Raw genomic sequence first — 19,376 nt, forward strand, 5'->3', positions numbered from 1 at the left:
TAATCTTGTGGCACTCTAACCATATGATTACAGGAAAAGTTAAGGCTTATTAGTCCCTCCTTCTTTAATTTTGCCCTCCCTTCCTTTAAAAAAAAACCCAACTGTCTCATATGAGCCCCCAAACCTTATGACAGTGCAACACTAAATCATTTAGGTACCTTTCTATAGGTTTTCCACAGACCTACATACATCCCATAAATACATTAATCTATATGTTTCTATCTGGCAGGTTTATGCTCTGATGGAAGACCTGGTGGACAACCTGTGTGACCTGATGAATGAGCTTAATGAGGGGGACACTCACACTCAGGAGGATACTGAAATAGGACACACACACACACTATTAACACGTGAGAGGCAGGCGCAGGAGCCCACTTGACTGAAGATACACAAATCTCTGTTTTTCTTCCTTTTTTTGTGGTGACATCAATAAACTTTCTGTTTCTTCTGGCACATGTGGACTTACATTCATTCTGTTTTATTCACACGGTCACACTCATATCAGCGGATGATTTAACAGTACCGCCGACTCTGCACATGATGCTCCCCCGTCCCTGCCTCTCTTTTACGCTCGCCGTTGTGATTGTGTATGCTACGCGTGCGTGGCCTGCCGGTGCCGTATGCGTGTGTGGATGGCGCTGCCTGAGTGAGAGAGGGAGTGAGTGAGCCGTGTGCTGTGGCTTATCCTTGTCCTATGCGGATTTCACCACCGACTGCCCGCCCGAGCGGCTCGCATCATCCAGGGTAGGCCGGGATTTAGACGCTGACGTTCCCATTCAAGGAAACAGTCACTGATCGGCTGCTCTCTCCCGTTTGCCGGATACAGGAGCGGAGGGGATAATCGTGGTTGCCCTGCTCAGCCGATCCCAGCGGAGGGGATATTATCGGGACTTGGAGAGGCGAGGATGCTCAATGGACAAGGCGAGAGATGAGCAATGGGCAAGGTAAGCGGCATGCTGAAATGACCGGCGATTTTAGTTCCTTAGGTTTTTTGTGTCAGCAATTCTCATTTTAAGAGTACAGATGTGCAATCTACAATGTTATGAGCTATGCTACATGTAACTAATAGCTCCAGTGGCAGTTGGCCTTGCACAAGAATCTGTGCTACACATGGCAGCCCGCACAGGGAATCCACCGCAAGAGTGTGTGTGTGTGTGTGTGTGTGTGTGCGCGTGTGTGTGTGCGCGTGTGTGTGTGTGAGAGTGAATGTGTGGGGATGGAGGGGGTTGGAGGAGAGTTGGGTAATGCATTATGCAGACCCACAATGTGCGCCCTCCTCATCTCCATCGCCACCTGAAATACACGGTACACCTGCGGTCACAGCACGCATGCGCATCCGTAAGTGTTGACGATGGGGTGACGTAGGGTCTCTGTTTGAGCATGTTGGCGCAGCGGACTGGGGCCATGTCAGTTCATAATCTCACTACATGGTGAGATCAAGGTAGTTTCAGAGGACTTTCATTTTTTTAAAAAACATTAATAGACATAAATTGATGCAGAATAGGCACAAGCTGTTCTTACAAAATTCACCAGAATGCAAGAAATGTTCTGGTGGAGGTTCCCTAACCCAGTGCCAGACCTAGCACATTCAGGGCCTGAGCCCCCCCCCCCCACACACACACACGCACACTTTATTTATTATTATTATTAGTATTATTATTTATTTTATTTTATTTATGTTTACTGTATTATTTGCTAATGAATAATAACTAACGATAAAAGAACAGTATGTGCATATGTGGGTTTTTCATCTTCATTTTCTTTTACTCAAGTCCTCATGTTTGGCAACTTTGGTGAACATAAAGGAACATATGTGGGTGGCGCCCTATAAACCTACACTCTTGGTGCTATTCAGGTGATAGATGACATATGACTGTGTTCCTGGAGTTGAGCATCACGACTTGATGATTTCATCAGGTGACTTTTACTCTGAGTTGGTCCATCTTGGTGTAGTGACTGTTGCTCAGAGTGAATTAATTACCCGAATGAGTCATTTGAATGTAGCGTTCATAGCTGTGAATCAGAAAATATCCCAATAAAACCACCATTGGTGCTGTCATTGTGTCCAAGGAGTTGTTGCGATACTTACAGATTGTCTCTGGATGATTTTATCACCTCTGTCTGTCTCTGTGCAGTGTGAGACTTGATCAAATACGAGCATTAAAAGTAAGCTGTTTAATATTTCATAAAAGTCTTTTTTAAGATACTCGAGGATGGACTTTACTCATGAACTTCTTATTAAAGAACATAGTGTGGTGTTTGTGGAGCTGTGCACATACATTGTTGCACTCAGACAATTTGACATAATATCATTACTTTTTCCTAAGTAGCCTATTGACTCAGTAATGAATAGGACAGATGGCAGAAAATGATGTCAAAGTCAAATAGCAATGTTGCAAAGGGGTACATTTATTCAGTTACTGCACTTACAAATACAACTTTCAGACAAGACACTTGTACTTGAGTATTTATGTTAAATGCCACTACATTTCGTAGGGATAATTGAAGCCCATTTTTTACTCCGCTGCATTTACTTAACAACTATAGTTACTCCTAATTTTTCAGATTTTAAATAAAAGACATAATTTAAAAAAATGTGATGCACTGTTATAGACGAATCCACAGCATATGAAGTGGTTAAAATTAGCTCCTAGTTAACCAGCAATATTAAAGTGCAGCTTACATCTCAATGCAGCAGTAATCATTAATAAGATAACACTGACAGGGACTGCTCATCATAATGAATACATTTCCTTTTATACTTTTAGTGCGTTCTGTTGCTATTAATGTGTCTATACATAAGAACATTTTTGGAGTGGAATCTTTGGAAGTGTAGGATTGCTCTTATGATTTTCTATCCCCCGCTGTCAAATAGCGACTGCTAGCCCATAACCACATCATAGATTTGTGAGGGTCAGATAAAAGGATCAAAAGAGCAATAGTTTTAAACACGTCATGCAGGAGACAGCAGCAGCCTTTGATAACCTTTGTGTGTGTGTGTGTCTGTGTCCGAACACAAAGCTGAAGATGATTTTGCAGAAAGCTGATACTGAATGAAGTTGCTGAGCTTCACTTTCTTCTTTATGCCCTCCCTTCCCTCGCTCTCTCTCTCTCTCTCTCGCACATGCACACACTCTCAGACTCGTCCTCAACTCAGAGTTTTCTGTATCCCTGCTGCGTGCATCTCAGTTCCTCTGTGCTTTTGCTGATGTTTGCGTTTCGGCAGGATGAGGCATCCTGTGACATGTTTCAGTGTGACAGCCTTTGCGAACTGCAGCAGTGGACAGTGACAATTTGAAAACAACACACAAGAGTCTTTAAAAAGTCAATAATTGTTAAATATACTCATTGATAGTCATCATAATTACAGCATTTACAGTCTGTTAATAATGTTCTTTTATTCTGAGCCAAATGCATCAAGGAGCTCAGTCAAACGCAAGGATGTGCTCATCACATTTATATGCATCTGTTCCCTATAAGTTTTTTCTGAGCATGTGCCAACACCGAGTACAATCCATTGTATATTTTTAATATATATTTTCTTTCATACTACAGCTGCACAGTGCAAACATAAAATAGTCTATAATAAGTTATTATTAAAATGAGTAAAGGAATTCATGTGTGTGGTTTCTCCCGCATGAACAAAATCCAAAAATCCAAGGTGCAGCAGCACTTTTTTTTTTTTTTTTTACAAATTCTGCAAGCAGCTTTACAGTAAGTGAACATTTGTCTTTAAACGCAACCATGTATCCCTAACTGAAAAATGCATTATCATGCAAACATACTGGAGGTATGATCAGTCAGAAGTAACTTAAGTATGTCAGGTTTACAGACAAACTCTCTGTGGTGATTTTGTTAGCCGCAGATGATTCCCTGAGGCACCCAGGGTAAAAAATCTTCAAACAGGCTTTACCGTGTAATTCAAAATGTAACTTTGTCTAGTGAGTTGATGAGTGATGAGGAGAGGTTTAGACCAGGAGGTCACCCTCGTTCAGCTTTGGTTTAGTGAGTTAAGTTTGCTCTGTGTGTCACTGAGGGTGTAGTTGCAGGCAGAGGGAGAAGTATCACAGGAACCCTTAATGATCGAATCCCTTGTGTCCTCTCTGAAATATGAATTTGGAAGAGAAAAATAGGTTGTGAGTGTGTCTGTGTGCACACAAGCTGCTGCATGTGTGTGTTGGCCTGAATAAATTAAGCTGCCAAGAAGCTTCATCAGACACCTGAGTGCCAGAGCTTTTGTATGACCTACTTCCTGAGCGGGGACCAATTGTGAGCCACTCATTCAGTCACTATTTGTATCACTCAGTGTGTTCATACTGACGTAAATAGCAAAGAAATAAATCAATGAGTGCAGCTTTTACCTTGAAGCTAGCAGTGCAGAGCTGTGGATGGCAATGTCGTTCATGTTCCCCTCAGGATGAACTAGCAACTCATTAGCAAATGTTAGCATGCTAACAAGCTAAACTAAGATGGTAAACATGGGTTAGAATCAGACAGGCAATCTGCACACTGTCTTTAAACCGCCTGGTAACTTTTATTTGTGCAACGTTTCAAAATAACAAAGATCTCCATCAGGCATTTTCTGATCATCACAAAGCAGAGCAAGACACAAACACATTAATTTCTCATGATTATGATCTGTTTCATTGAGAGTCAGTTCACTCTTAGGCTGAGACAATCAGATTGGGCAAGTCAGAGCAGAGCTGAATGGCTCTCTCTGACACTCCCACATTGGGTATCTGATTGTTTCAGCCTGAGGGTGGATTGATTTTTAATCAGGCAGATCACAATCACCTGAGAGATGAATGTGTTTGTGTCTTGTTGTGTCTGTGATCATGATTTGAAAAAGCCTGACAAAGATCTTTGTGACATTGAAACGTTGCACAAATAAAAATTACTGGGAGCTTTTGATAGTGTGTGGATTGCCTGTCTGATTCTTGCCCCAACACCTGTAAAAGTTTTCTGGATGTACATGCCCTCCACTTTGCTTGAACCTGGTAAACATTATGCATGTTAAACACGAGCCTGTTAGCATTTTCATAAAGAGTCCGAAATCACTGAGAAAAATTATAACATTTAAAAATTTTGTTCAGTATCAAAGTAATCCAGTGATAACTGTCTTTACATTCTCGGTCTTTCGCAGGAGGTCTGTGTCCTCAGTGTTGCTACGGGAGGGCTGCAGAATTACTGCTTGATATTTTAAGTTTAATTTAAACTTAAACTATTTTTCTTTAAATTACTTTTAATTATTCATTTATTTTAAAAATAAAATATTTTAAAAGTTACAATGTGTTAAAAAATCATTAATTATCAATTTTAACATATAGTGCATATAAACTGGCCTATTTATAAATTCCATTTAATTTACATTAGGCTACAAAACCAAAATAATAAGCCAACTGTTACCCATAAATTCTTGTGCAATCATGAAAGCTAGCTAATGCTAAATCACTATGTGGGAGAGTAAAGCTGTGTTCAGACCGGTTCAGCATGATGACATATGTCTCATTTAGCCGCTTGTTAGCAACTGTTTTGGTTTTAAAGGCACATAAAAGCTTCAAAGTTTGTGAGTGGAGCATTTAATAAAGTATTTTATGTCATAGAACCATTGGCGTAGAACAAAACGTGAATGTTCTTCAGCATGTGTTAACCCCAGACATCATTTAAGGCTTCTAACCAAAAAGCATTTACATAACCCATTGATTTTGAGACAAGGGAGCCGGAGGTGCTGAAATGCTAATGGATATTACTGGGGTTCTCTATCTGACATACTTTTAATGGTTGTCAGTTAACTTTAATGTAAACAAATACAGAGTAAAAAATTCAGGGCTTAAGTTGTAGTATTCAGCATTGATATTTCCATCGCAACGTTACACCTAATTTTTACACCCCAAAGCGCTGAAGTGCTGTTTTAAACTGTGCTGAGGCTCAGAATGTCCCATCCATTGACAGAGTGGGGATTTTTGATTGAATGAATTTGCAAAATGAATCAGTCCTAAAGGGGCAAGAATGATGTAAAGTTACTACAAAATTTTATTTTTAGTCATAAATTTTCTCCATCTCTTTCCTACAGGGGCGTCCTGTAACTCCTGACAGAGAAGAGGAGCCTTCATTGCCATAGCTACCTCTCCTCTCCTCCTCCAGTCCACGTTTCCCCTCTCACCCCCCTCTCTTCACCTGTTGAGTGTTTTATTTTTTTAATTTTTTTTCCACTTTCTATCCCTCTACATCCTCCGATCACCATGACAACCTCAGCCCTGCGCCGGCAGGTGAAGAATATTGTGCACAACTATTCCGAAGCAGAGATCAAGGTAGTGTAAATAAACAGTGTTATTAAGTGTCGTAGTGCAGAGGCTTCGTGTGTTAGACTTTGAGGAGGGTAAACTTCTTTAAATGAACACAGATGTCACATCAGAACAAAACTCTGAACAGCTTCTTTATCTTGACCCCTCTGTTCTAAATATGACACTTTTTAACTGCACACTTTTTATGATACATTTAGTTTGGATAAAAGAAAACATGCATGAAATGTAAATATGAGAAGAAATTGAGATCTTTTTTTCCTCTGCTGGTGATGTGTAGGTTCGCGAGGCCACCTCGAATGATCCATGGGGCCCGTCCTCATCTCTCATGTCAGAGATTGCTGACTTGACCTTCAACGTAGTGGCGTTTGCCGAGGTCATGGGCATGGTGTGGAAACGCCTCAACGACAGCGGCAAGAATTGGAGGCATGTCTACAAGGTGACTTTATGACAGATTTCTGTCAGATTTTACAGGTTTCTCTTCCTTTCTACCAGCCTACTCTAACTGCTTGTTTAGCATCCCTGTGACTGCTGACCACTCACCACCACCACTTCCCGCCCTTCACCTTCAGCCTCTTAAATAATTTATTACTTTCTTCTCTGAGGTTGACATTTGTGGTTCAGAGTGAAATATCGTGAAAACGATCAAAGGGATTGCCATTAAATTTAGAACTAATGGTCAGGGTCTCTAGAGGATATATTCTTATGAAAGTGATGATTCATGACTTTTCCTGTGGTGCCACCAACAGGTCAAAGTTTTCACTACTCCTGTTAGATATCTCAGCATCTAGTTTAAGTCTTGGCACAAAATTTGGTACAGATATCCATAGTGCCCAGACAATCTTGCTGACTTTGGTGATCCTCTGACTTTTCCACCATTAGGTTGACATCTTAATCCTAAATAATGTTTTTTTTTACCTCAACTTTCCTTTGTGTTTATTGCTAATTAGCAAATGTTAGCATACTAACATGTTAAACCAACATAGTGAACATAGAAAACACACAGACTGCATGTAAAAATGGATGAAGCATCTCCATTTCCTCCCACTGTACAAAAATGAAGCATAAATATTCAGCAGCACAATATGCCATTTTGTGCTGGTGATGTCATTTGAAGCCAGAGCAAGACACCAGGAAGTGCGCTGCTCTTTGACGCAAATTTTACAAAGTGGCCAAAAGTGGAATTACACTATCCGGTTCCATCATGTGATGCCATGGGGCCCAGAAAGACTTTTTCCCATTGACTTACAATGGAAAGGAGACGTCTGTGATTCAGTGGATAAGTTTTTGTGAGCGTCAAAACCTCAGCAAAAACACTTGTTTCACTATCAAGATTTAATCCATTCAGTCCTATAACATTTGGAAAGTCAGGAAGAGACGAAAAATTAAATCATTTGCTTGCCACTCAAGCTCTCAGAGTGCTGAACTGGAAGTCAGACACTCTGCCAGTGGAAGTCTCTGGTGCACATGCTGTGTTGGCCCCGTAAAGCAGAAGATCAGGGGACATTCAGACTGTGGAAATAGAGCGTTTTTTGCTTCACGTGCCACTGAGCTGCTCTTTAAGGAATGAATGGGTCTCGCCACCATACTGTGTCCAGGTTTTCTTAATAAATCAATGAGCCACAGTCTGTGCAGTAGTGATCTCCACGGTATCAAGTCCCGCATAACACCAGTCCAACCATATGTGAGCAGCATCATTGAATGCGAGCACACCGTTTGGCACTCGCAGTTGTCATTCATCTCAATCGAATCAAACCTTTTTTTTTTTTAATCAAATAACTGATTAAAACCAAACTTAAGCCATGGTGATAAGAACTACCTTAAATGACAGAAACTGAATTATGGGAAGAATTTATTGGGCATGTACTTTGAGTATTAAAGGGTTTATTGCCTGTGCTGCAGCCAGCCACCAGGGGGCAATCAAGATGTTTTGGCTGCACTGTTGGGCGCTGTCATGTCGTCCATCTTTATTATACCGTTTATGGGTAAACATTACACCAGGTAAACACTGACAACCTAGCATTATCATTGCAAGCATGTTAGTATGCTGACATTAGCATTTAGCTGAATTCAGCCTCACTGAGCCACTGGCATAGCTATAGACTCTTAGTTTTGTTTAAGCCATTCTTTCATGTATCCATCTCGTTGCATGTGTCCCTTTGCAGTGGATCTATTTGATAATGTTAATGTGTTTTTGGCAATTTTGGCACACAGTGTTGTAACCAGCATTTAATTCCAGGCTCTGACTCTGTTGGATTACCTGCTGAAGACAGGGTCAGAGAGAGTGGCCCAACAGTGCCGTGAGAACGCCTTCACTATTCAGGTACTGGACTGCAACAAGAGGAGAACCTCAGCAATCTGAGCACCTCGGCACAGAGCGGCTGTATTGTTTATTTGGATTGTCATGAGTGTTACCTTGGCAACCACCTCTCTTAGTAGTGACCTTATCTTAAAGAATAAAATATAATCAGCAAATGTAAAATACATTCTAATAAAAAATTCACAAGATGAAAATGCAAGGAGTAACATTTTTTAAAAAACAATGAGCAAACTATAATTTCCTAATATATACGCTGAATGAATAACATTCCTGAGGATCAGATTATTGAGGTTTTCCTGCATCTTCTTAACCAAACTTTGATTGCACATTTTTAAAAGTTCAAGTTTGTCTCTAAAAGATCATGAAAATCTTTTGTCTACATGTGGTTCAGACGCTACGTGACTTCCAGTACGTAGACCGTGACGGCAGAGATCAGGGGGCCAACGTTAGAGAAAAAGCACGCCAACTGGTGTGTCTCCTCCGTGACGAGGAGCGGCTTCGACAAGAGAGGAGTCAAGCCTTAAAGACCAAGGAGCGAATGGCTGGGGGAGGTAGCGGAGGGGGCGGGGGGGTGTATGGAGGGATACCCCCATCTTACCACCCAGGCAGACGAACAAGCCAGCCCAGCATGGCTGTGCTGTACGGGGAGGAGTTCAGCCGCTCCAGAGGCTCTCCGTCCTCCTTTAACTGTGAGTATTGTGAGTATTTAAACTTTTTTAGCTGAATGAGGGCAGAAGAAAGGTGCAAACACTTTGACATATCATCACCTTTTAAATTGATATGGCGGACTTGTTAGCAATCAGTTGCTTATTTACTCATCCAGCAATTACAGAGCAACATCAGCATTTGGAGGTGTGTTTCTGATCACCTGATGAATATAAGTCCAATACTGACTTTCTCCAACTCAGGAAATATCTTAATCTCTAGCTAAATTAGTCGCCAACAATGTCTGTCTGCTGTTTGGTGCTTAGCAAGGAAGTGTACAATGGATTTGTACAGCCTTGTGTGCTTATAGTGGGTGTTTTTTACTCAACTACAAGGCGCAACAATAAGCCCAGTCTGCTTTCAAACTTCCACAGACTTTAAAAAGCGACACAAAAGTAAGATTTATTTGTCTGAACTTATCTGAGATGTATAATCTGAAGTCTTTTCAAACAGTTTTTCATGGTTTTACAAGAGAAAAAACTTGTTTTGCAATGTACATTAATTGCTCCATTAATTGCACAACCATTTCCCACAACCACAAGTTGCCCGCTGCGTCTGAAAACGACGCCATAAGAGCGAAACAAAACAGTAAAGTTATAGGCTTGACACCTAAGCTGAATCTTTTCATAAAGCTTCAAGTCTGAACTTATCTGGAGCAATGATAAGCTTAAGTGTGTTAAAATGCACACTTGTATTCAGGCTGATCCCTGATGAAATGCAGTTTGTGCTGTAGATGGACACTGTGGACAGTCCACCACGTAGATTATCAATACTGCAGCGTAGGCCTGAAAATATTCAAATCAGCCCCACACTTCCTGTGCTCCGTGCATCTTCTCATGCACCCCCACGTCAATCTGACCATTTCTCCTCACGCTCTGTCACTGCTTCCTCCCTCAAAAACTCCTTCACTTATTCCCTCCAGCCTCGTCCTCGTCTCCTCGTGCTGCCTCAGACCTGGAGCAGGCTCGACCTCAGACGAGCGGCGAGGAGGAGCTGCAGCTCCAGCTGGCTTTAGCCATGAGCAGGGAGGAGAGTCAGAAGGTAAAACAACACACACACACACACATAATATGATAATGTGTAATCTCTTAAAGTGTGTGACAGCGTACCCTCACTACACAGACACACTCTACCCCTGCAATTGAGCCACACATGTCTCATTGCCTCTTGATGATTCCAATAATGAAAATGTTGATACAAACGCTCTGAACATTCGCCCACCTTCATCTAGCTAGCCCTTCCTTCCCCTGTTACCATAGAGATGGATGAAGACACACAACCACAGATTGCTTTAAGCCTTAAGCCAAAAGGAGCACAAGCAGGTACACACACAGAAACACACCTCGCTCCTTACTATTCTGTGTCAGCATGTATTAACCCTCTCCTGCATGATACGGCTCTTACAGCTTAACTTCTTTGTAACCACTCAGTGTCTTTCCTCCTAACTTTTTTTCCTTCCTGAGCCAGTTTGTGCCACTCCAGGACTTCTTCTGTATCTCCCACTGGCCCTCAAACAAAATCTCTTTTTTCTCACACAAGAAACGTCTACATATAAAACATCCTCTGCACTCTTTCTTGCTCTGAAGCAGCCTCTGCTCTTTGTCAACTAAATATTTCAACAGCACAAAAAAGCCACCAGCGCTGCCTTCGTTTTGCTGGGCCAAACCGACGACTGTTTCACTAACGCTGGTGTGTGTGTGTGTGTGTGTGTGTGTGTGTGTGTGTGTGTGTGTGTGTGTGTGTGTGTGTGTGTGTGTGTGTGTGTGTTTGTGTGCATCCACGCTCATTGCCGTTGCGGTAATATTGATGATGTCACGATGCCGCCCCTGCAGGAGCAGTGCTGTCGCCAAGGAGACGAGTCTCTGTTACAGAAGGCCCTGGATGAGAGCAGGAGAGAGAGTCAGTCGGGGACACAGGAGGTGAGTTTTTTAAAATGTGCTGTACAGTACGAGTGTGGGTGCATGCGTGCTGTATGAGTGCATGTGTTTGCATGGAGAGGTGGGCGGGTGCATTTGTAGGTGGTTTTTTTGGCAGGCATTTAGAGAATGAAGTGGAGTTTATAGTGCGGACTGTGGGATAGGGAGGGAAACGAGACAAAAAGACATAGATCAGCATAATGAGGGAGGTTTGAGAGAGAAACGCTGAAGAGCTGAGAGAGGAGAAGGAGGTGCCTGCTGAATGATAATGACTTTGTCTTGTCTAACCTTGAGCTCAGCATGACATTTCCCTGAAAGCATACTCCTTATCATGTTGCACACCAGCCCCTTTACTCATTGGCCTGTCAACAAGCCAATCAGAGTCACCAGCGGTCTTATGTAAACGTGCTCATGGCTTGTAATTTGTCACGTTATCGTAGAAATCCTGGTACTTTCTGCTGCTGTGGAAATAAAGACCAGGGAAAAACAGTTAACGTGAGCTTCCCAGTGGTTCTCTGTAATTCCTGACATATTTACAGTCAGATACATGTTATTTATCATAATGTCTTGTATCATTACACATTCAAATGTGACATTTAATTTCTGACCTTTTATTTGATGCCTTATTGTAAAATGTGCAATGGGTGTAGCAAGATGAAATGCTTTAAGTTCCCCAGTAGATATGGTTAATGGTATTTGGAAACAAAAAGAAAAAACTATAGCAATACCGCACTTGTTATAATAGCTCTTGAAAGTTGCTTCTTTAAATTACATCTATTACTTCTCTCTAATTGAATTCAGAATCTAGGACCAAGTCCATATATACACCTGTATTTTTAAAAGGAAGGTTTATGCTATTTTTGTAGGGATGCATGATTTTTTGTTTTTTTGCAGATATCCATTATCCAGATACATAACAACTGATATGTCTGACAACTGACACCAATATCAATAAATCCACATTTTTCCCCACGTAATTTTATCATTACATCATCATCAAGTCTCCTCTGTCATGGAAATAACATCATATTATGCATATATCATGCTTGATAGCCCACTAGGAGATGGAGACATAACATACAATGCTTTTCAGTGTATGTAATATTCATTCATTGTGCAAAATAAGACAAATACTTCAGCTTAGGGTTGATGTTCTGTACATGTTTGCTTAATTCTTAAAAGAAAAAAAGGGTTGTGATGTTCGCACAATCAGCATATTGTGTGATTCTGATATTTCATTTGAAAATCAGTATCTGATGATACTGATGATGTTCCAATATTATCATGCATCCCTACATTGTAACCTTTAGTTCATTTTGCATTTAAATCACCGAAAGGCTTACGATTGATGAAGTAAGGCTGCCTCTGTTACATTTTTTTGTTATGTCCATATTGTGTCTATACTGTACTGTATGTACACAATGTGAATATCCGTGTTGATACCATATGTTCAGGGTATTTTAAGGTTAAACAGTTATCACCAGACTGCACTGCTGTCTACTCCACTGTGAGTCACTGCTCTGCCAACTGCTGCAGTCATCTAAAGAGGGGAGTCCAGATGCAGCCTGAAAAATAGTTTATGAATCCCCTCAAGCACTTTTCATTTTTGCATGATGTCATGTAATCTCATAATCTGGTTTTCAACTGTGTTACCTAGTTTTGGCTTTCTCATATATTAATCAGCCGAATTAATGATTATATATCTCACACCTAAAAAGCCCTGGCTGTTATGACTGTGCGCTTTCAGTACAGTGGCAGTAAAACATTGTGCATTTTATGTTCAAATGAAACAACATATTTGTAATTTAAAGTGAGCTAACCGTTCCCTGGTAAATGCACATACAAATTACTGTCAGTGTGACTGCAGTATATTGTCACTGTTCTGTCAAAACCATGTACCTCCAAAACATCAACTTCCGTTAGTTTTCAGCTTTGGGACAAAGAAGTACAGTTTTGGAGATACATGGACTGTGATTAAGTCATAACTGACACAGCATGAGGAAAACATTTCCGGCATAGTTTACTCTTCTGGTGGATTCACAGACACACCACCAGTCCTGTTTCAGCAGCTTTAAAATAATACTTTGCCCATTTTCGACCAGATTTATATCAATATTATATGAATAGTATGTGTAAATGAACTGTGGTAAATTTCCCTCCATGTTACCAGCACCCAGATTTTTTGGTCATCTCAAAGCTCAAATCTGATGCATGAGGCTGTTGTTCCAATTACAGATCGTACTTCTGCATTTCTGTGTGCCAGCTGTATAGCTTAATATAGAAGCGGATATAGAGAGGGTGCTGCTTCCCCCTATCTCTGAAGTCAGATTAAACTCTGAACTAACGGCCAAACTAGGAAGCACTGATGTATTAAAAATCAAGATTCTATCACTATATTGCCAATTTTTCACCTGAAATGAAACCATAACTGCCCTGTTTAGCCATTATATGAGAATTTGTGAACAGATAGTGAGTGCCATACTGTCTCCTGTATTGTAAATATGGAGGCTGAAAAAAAGTGAGATCAAACAGTAAGTCTGATTAGTGTTGATCAAATATGAACTAAGATTCTGTTATTTAGTTGCCTATCTCTCGAGTCAGTGGTTTTCAGAAACATTTTTTAGTGTACTGTTTGATTGTAAAATGAGATTGTTGTTACCTGGCCGCCATATTGTTTTCTGTGTCAAAATGGCCAAACTCACATTATGCCATCCATCAGTAGGAGCCTTTACTGGTTCGGTGTGGCACAGTGCATTCTGGTAGTTGTAGGTTTTCTACCACTTGAGTAAGCGCCAATGCCACAGCCCATTTTCTCTGGTTTCTCTGGTCATGTAGCACCAATTTCAAAAGTATTTGCATCTGTCTACTTCACAGACAGCCTAGTTACACTCTTCCAAGCTGAGTGTATAAATGTTATTTTAAAGTAATTGTCGTATTGTACAATCACAGTAACTATATCAGTCCCCGTACTCTCCTCCTTATACTTTATCTTTTAGTGAAAGTCTTTTATGGTTCACAAACTCTTCCAGTGACAGAAACCTGACATTTTTTAAAAACAGATTTACAGAAAGGTTTTTGTCTCCCTCTGTAGTCGGCCATGTTGGACCTGGTCGACATATTTGGCCCCTCATCTGAGGTCCCACCTCAGCCTAGTGACCCTTGGAACTCTGCCCAACCCACCGGTGACATCACCTCTGACCCCTGGGACTCTGTAGGTAGGTGGCTCATCACAGACACCTATTTTATGAGCTTGTGTGCTTTTATGCTTCACACAAAGTTTTGGGTTTTTCCTCTGTGCCACAGCGGTCCACTCCAGCACTCCTGTGATTGGCAGCCCTTGGACGGCCCCTCCTTCATCCTCCAATGCGACCAACCCTTGGGCTCCATGTGCCGACTCTCACACAGACCCCTGGGAAGCAGCGCCTGTCTCCTCCAGTCCTGTCACTCATGCGTGGGACAGCCCAACAGACGGAGGTTCCTTTCGGAAACACCAGCCTTATCAAAACTTATACACATCATAATATCTGTCAAACAAAAATGTAAGTGCTGCACTCTGCTTAAGATTGTACTGTTTTTGTTTTGACACGCAGGTGGAGATGGAAAAGATCCGTTCGCTGCACAGGAAGAGGAGAATCCTAAACAAGAGGTTCCTCAAGTGTCCTCCCCTCAACCTGCTAGTCCTACAGGTAGTGCAGTTCAACACAGCCAGATGCACTGTAGATTTAACTCTACATTTCATCTTACTGAAGCAATAAGTCCCCTGCGGGGACAGTGGTTTGAAAGGGAAAAACTTTTGCCGCAAAAGGTAGACTGATAGACTGTACACACAAGATGACTTCATGTAGATAAAACAGAAAGTGTTCCATTGTACCTTATGCTTATATTATGAATCGTCACCTTTCGCCTTTCACTTATGTTTTTTTCTACCACATTTCAAACATAATTTTGTGCACAAAACTTCACCAGAGTGCAGGAAATTAAGTTTTTGAATTTCCTGGGATTCAGATTGATTAACTCACATGTATGTATTGAACTGCAATGCATTAAATGTTCCAGCAACAAAAACACCTGTACAATAATGAAATCTAATACAGTAGCACGGTAACAAACTCCAATTATATTACTGATATTGATACTGAAGTACTGTGCACTTTATGTTGGGATACTTTATCACCCATTTTGCATCATATCCCCTCAATAATTATCTTTTAAAGGAACAGTGTGTAAGATTAAGGTGGATTTAGTGGCATTTAGCAGTGAGGATTGCAGATTGTAAGCAGCTGAAACCAGTTAGAATTTCTTCAGTGTCTGCAAAATATCTGCAGAGGTCTCTTCTGCTCCAAAACAAATGGACCTGGTGATTAAAACTAGTTAAAACCCAGAATAAAGAAGTTTTGCATTACAAATCCCGTTTTTTTCCGACACTCTCATAGCGGAGGGCTGCTAACTACAATTGCCGATGCAAAAAAGCAGATGGCCCTGTATAGAGCCAATGTTTGGTTTGTCCATTCTGGGCTACTGTAGAAACATGGCATCGCAACATGGTGATCCCTGTAGACGAAGACCCGCTCCCTATGTAGATATATATATATATATATAAACAATTCATTGTAACTTCACAAAAACACAATTCTTATTTTCAGGTGATTATACACTGGAGTAATCATACATACGATATTATATCATATTGTAACTTTTCTCCTGTACCTGATGCAGATGCAGAGCTGTTTGGGGTAAAGGCAGAGTCCGACCCTTTTACTGGAGCAGATTCGAAGCCAGATCCATTCGGGACCGACCCTCCTGTGAAACCCCAGGTCAATGGACGAGAGTCGTCCAGCCCTGAGATGTTTGATCTGTCCCGGCTAGCACCCCCGCTCAGTGCCCCACCTACACGTGTTTGTCGAACCCCAGAAGCCTTCTTGGGACCTACAGGGGCCTCACTGGTCAATTTAGACGCTCTGATACCCTCCAACCCTCCTAGCAAGACGCACAACAACCCCTTCCTCTCAGGTAACTAACTGTTCAGGAGCTTGCATACTATTGTTGCAGAAACATTACTGTGGTATAATTTAACAAGTTTTTTCACCCACCAAATTCTGTCTTCCCAGGTCTGAGTGCTCCGTCTCCCACCAACCCCTTTCACTGCGACCAGCCTCGCCTCACCCTCAACCAAATGCGACCATCCTCAACATCCCCACTGCCCCCCCACATGCTCTCTTACAGCCCCTCACTACCCCTCCCTCTGCACCACCAGCCACCCATCCTCCCCTCCTCTCTCACACAACCTCCCGCCGGCCTCCTGGACCTTCCCTCCAACCTCCCACAGCCCCTGCTCCCCCTTTCTCCACGACCAGCGCAGCGCACTCAGTCACAGACACACAGCCACAACCCCTTCCTCTGAGAGCTCTTCAGCTCTCATCTGCAGAGGGAGACGATAGGATGGACTCTTTTTTTGGAATAATCTATGCCGACTACAACGAGACTAGTTTAAATGAGCCTGAACTGGACTGCGGATCCTGGTCTGATGTCATTGTGCACACTTGAAGTGGATACAACTCAGACTGGATGTATTTGTGTCTAAAGACACATCAGCTGCTATATAACCTGAACTCTTGAAGAAAAGCTCTCTCTCTCACACGCACACGCACGCACACACACACACACATGCACTCAGGCGCACTTAAGGGTGCATAGACACAAACATGCACACAACACCAAACTAACAGGGTGTATCAACAGTCCCTTCGATGCCTTTTCCCCACCCACAGCGACAACTCCGAGCACCCACAGAGCCAGAACTGTTCCTTTAGAAGATCGTAAAGAAGCCACAAACTTTGATTGTCCACCAAGATTCACCAGGATCCTTACCGCTGCTGCTTCACCGACAAAAGCATGAATGCATCCCACCCCCGAGGCCCCAACTACTCTATTCCGCCGAGCACCTCAGACGAGTTCTTCAAATAAATCCTCTTTTTTCTGAAGAGTCAAATAGTGTCTTGAGCTTTGTTGGCACAATTGAATTGCTTGAAAAAGCCCAAAAGTGTTAGATTCAAGACAGCATTTCAGCACTGTTCAAGAACTAATTGACTCAGGTATTCCTTCCCACATAAACGTGATATCTATTTTGCATCGCCTCGTTACCTTGCAAGCTCAACAGCATCCTAAGTTAGTCACTTTATTTGTCGTAGTCGCCCCGAGAGGATTCAGGTGGATTCAAAACTGGACTACACCAGCCTAAGCTAAACCTTACTGTCTCAATCTGGACCTAAACTGATCACTGATTGTACCCTATCGGACCCGCGTGCCTGTCTCTACAGCTGACCCACAATGCATTCCTGGCTGGTACATATTGGCGAAATGAAGGAGGACCTCAGGGAGACTGCTCTGTCCCTCCTCCAGTGAAATTCAAGCGAATTAGTGAATGGAAAAGCATTTGTATATGGATAAAACAACAGGGAGATTAATGATTTCGTGTCAGATATGAGCATAAAAGTGAGGGATGCCAAGAACTTATATATCAGAGGGGAGGAGTAAAAGAAAGATGAGTAGAAATAAGATAAACTGATTACAGATGATAAGCTGATGTACTGAGCAGTAGCTCCGCTCCTCTGCTCCTCCTTTACTTCAGTGTGAGGAGCAGACGAGACGTCTGGTCATCACTGCACTGAACCTGGACTTGAATGTGAAACGCCTGCCTATAGATACACACAGGCTTAGTACATATGTATTTAACAGAATGATACCTATAAAGTATTATGAAATGTTATACCAATAAATGAATGGTGTTTGCATTATAACCTCTAAAGTGTTCAGATGATTGGTTGTTGAGGTTTGGGCTTTGTTACAGACACACTGAATGCAACACAATGTGATGCGAAGTGCAGTAATATCTGTTCTTTACTAATTCAGACTTCTTTGTACTTGTGCTACAGACAGTAGAATTGATCGTCACATAGAAGACAGTAAAGCACCGGGCTCTTTGCAGTAAAAATGCAAAACAACATTATTTATCAAAATTATCAGGTACGTATAACAGCACAATGACGGCATTGTTTGTTTGTGTGCTTACTTGCTTTCTCGTGTGTACTTGCTCCCTTGCCTTCTTGCCTACCCGCGTACTTGCTCATGTGCCCACAGTGTATATTTGCACACTTGCTCACTTCTCTACTTGCCTATATACTTAGGTGCATATTTACTCATTAGTGTACTTGTTCACTTGTGTGCTTTAATTTTTAAACCCAAACCAAAAGCTCTTGACGTGTGGGATATAATGAAACATGAGTCGCCAGTCTGGTTACCCGTGGCTCTGATTTTTACACTACAGTTTAAACAGCTAAAATGTGAGGGCCACAAAGTGAGCGGCAGCCAGCAATTTGAATTCATGTTAGTAAACTGTTCCCATATACAGTAGAGTTAGGCTGCAAACTCCTGTCAAAATCAGGTGTATATGGCACTTACCTATGAAATGTGAGCATTGGACTGACTTTTAGAAGTAGGTTAGGTGTCTGAAACAAGTCCCCCCCGAAAATCTGCCTCCTCTTTGTTGGCTGGTGGCATCTTGGGTAACATCCTAGCTTCCTGTGTTTCTCTATTTTTTAAAGCTGCAGTTTTTTGGGCCACTTGACAGTAAAAAGTTGTGAAAACAACACCGATATTTTTAGTTGATGGTGTGCTTGATAGCAGTAATATGTACTGTATATTAATTACTTAGTTAAGCAGCATTATTATTCATTTGGAGTCGTGTTTCTGGTCACTTGATGAATTTAAGTGCAATATTCACACTCTCTCAACTCTGCTTTTGGTTTTTCCCACCTCATAAAGTAATGTCTGACTCTTTTGTTGCTTAACGTTATCAAGCTAGTCACTTAATGTGTCTGCCTGCTGTTTGCTGGTGAGCAGCTAGTGTGCGATGCCTTTTGGGGGCTTTTTGCTAAAAAGCTGCCTGCTGAGGCTGAAAATAACACTATAAGAGAAGTTAGAGTGAATCTGAACAGCAGAGTTGCGGGTTGGACGGCTAAACAATGAATAAAACTGTTGTGAAGCCCCGTAAAGCTGAGGAGAGCTGACGGTTGTGGTAATAATTTCATGTAGATTCATCCCTTTATCCCCCTCACACTGTCACATAGTTTTCAT

The 19,376-nt window shown here is 41.7% G+C and overlaps 2 protein-coding genes across 2 annotated transcripts in view; both read left to right on the forward strand.

Moving 5' to 3' along the window:
• The window catches only part of mycbpap (mycbp associated protein), a 22,175-nt gene extending 15,963 nt beyond the window's left edge, over nucleotides 1-6,212 (forward strand). Inside the window, exons 19-21 of the mRNA XM_042485553.2 lie at nucleotides 230-350; nucleotides 827-944; nucleotides 6,074-6,212. Of these exons, the coding sequence (XP_042341487.2) occupies nucleotides 230-350; nucleotides 827-944; nucleotides 6,074-6,086 (252 nt within the window). The 3' untranslated portion in view covers nucleotides 6,087-6,212. The remainder of the gene's footprint in view (nucleotides 1-229; nucleotides 351-826; nucleotides 945-6,073) is intronic.
• epn3b (epsin 3b) lies at nucleotides 6,178-18,040 on the forward strand. Its single transcript, XM_042485556.2, has 11 exons — nucleotides 6,178-6,311; nucleotides 6,583-6,741; nucleotides 8,542-8,625; nucleotides 9,014-9,311; nucleotides 10,250-10,368; nucleotides 11,160-11,246; nucleotides 14,335-14,458; nucleotides 14,547-14,717; nucleotides 14,834-14,929; nucleotides 15,960-16,253; nucleotides 16,352-18,040. The coding sequence occupies exons 1-11, from the start codon at nucleotides 6,243-6,245 to the stop codon at nucleotides 16,642-16,644; spliced, it is 1,794 nt and encodes a 597-aa protein (XP_042341490.2). The 5' UTR covers nucleotides 6,178-6,242; the 3' UTR covers nucleotides 16,645-18,040.
• The last annotated feature ends 1,336 nt before the right edge of the window (nucleotides 18,041-19,376 follow it).

Source organism: Plectropomus leopardus, chromosome 3 (genome assembly GCF_026936395.1).
Source record: "Plectropomus leopardus strain MGB_pleo_1.0 chromosome 3, ASM2693639v1, whole genome shotgun sequence".
NCBI classification, from domain to species: domain Eukaryota; kingdom Metazoa; phylum Chordata; class Actinopteri; order Perciformes; family Serranidae; genus Plectropomus; species Plectropomus leopardus.

Bases quoted from the DNA above. Each gene is read 5' to 3' on its own strand.
- epn3b (XM_042485556.2), top strand. From the start codon at position 6,243: ATGACAACCTCAGCCCTGCGCCGGCAGGTGAAGAATATTGTGCACAAC. The intron at 6,312-6,582 runs GTAGTGTAAATA...GGTGATGTGTAG, and splicing joins ATTCCGAAGCAGAGATCAAG to GTTCGCGAGGCCACCTCGAA. The intron at 6,742-8,541 runs GTGACTTTATGA...ATTTAATTCCAG, and splicing joins ATTGGAGGCATGTCTACAAG to GCTCTGACTCTGTTGGATTA.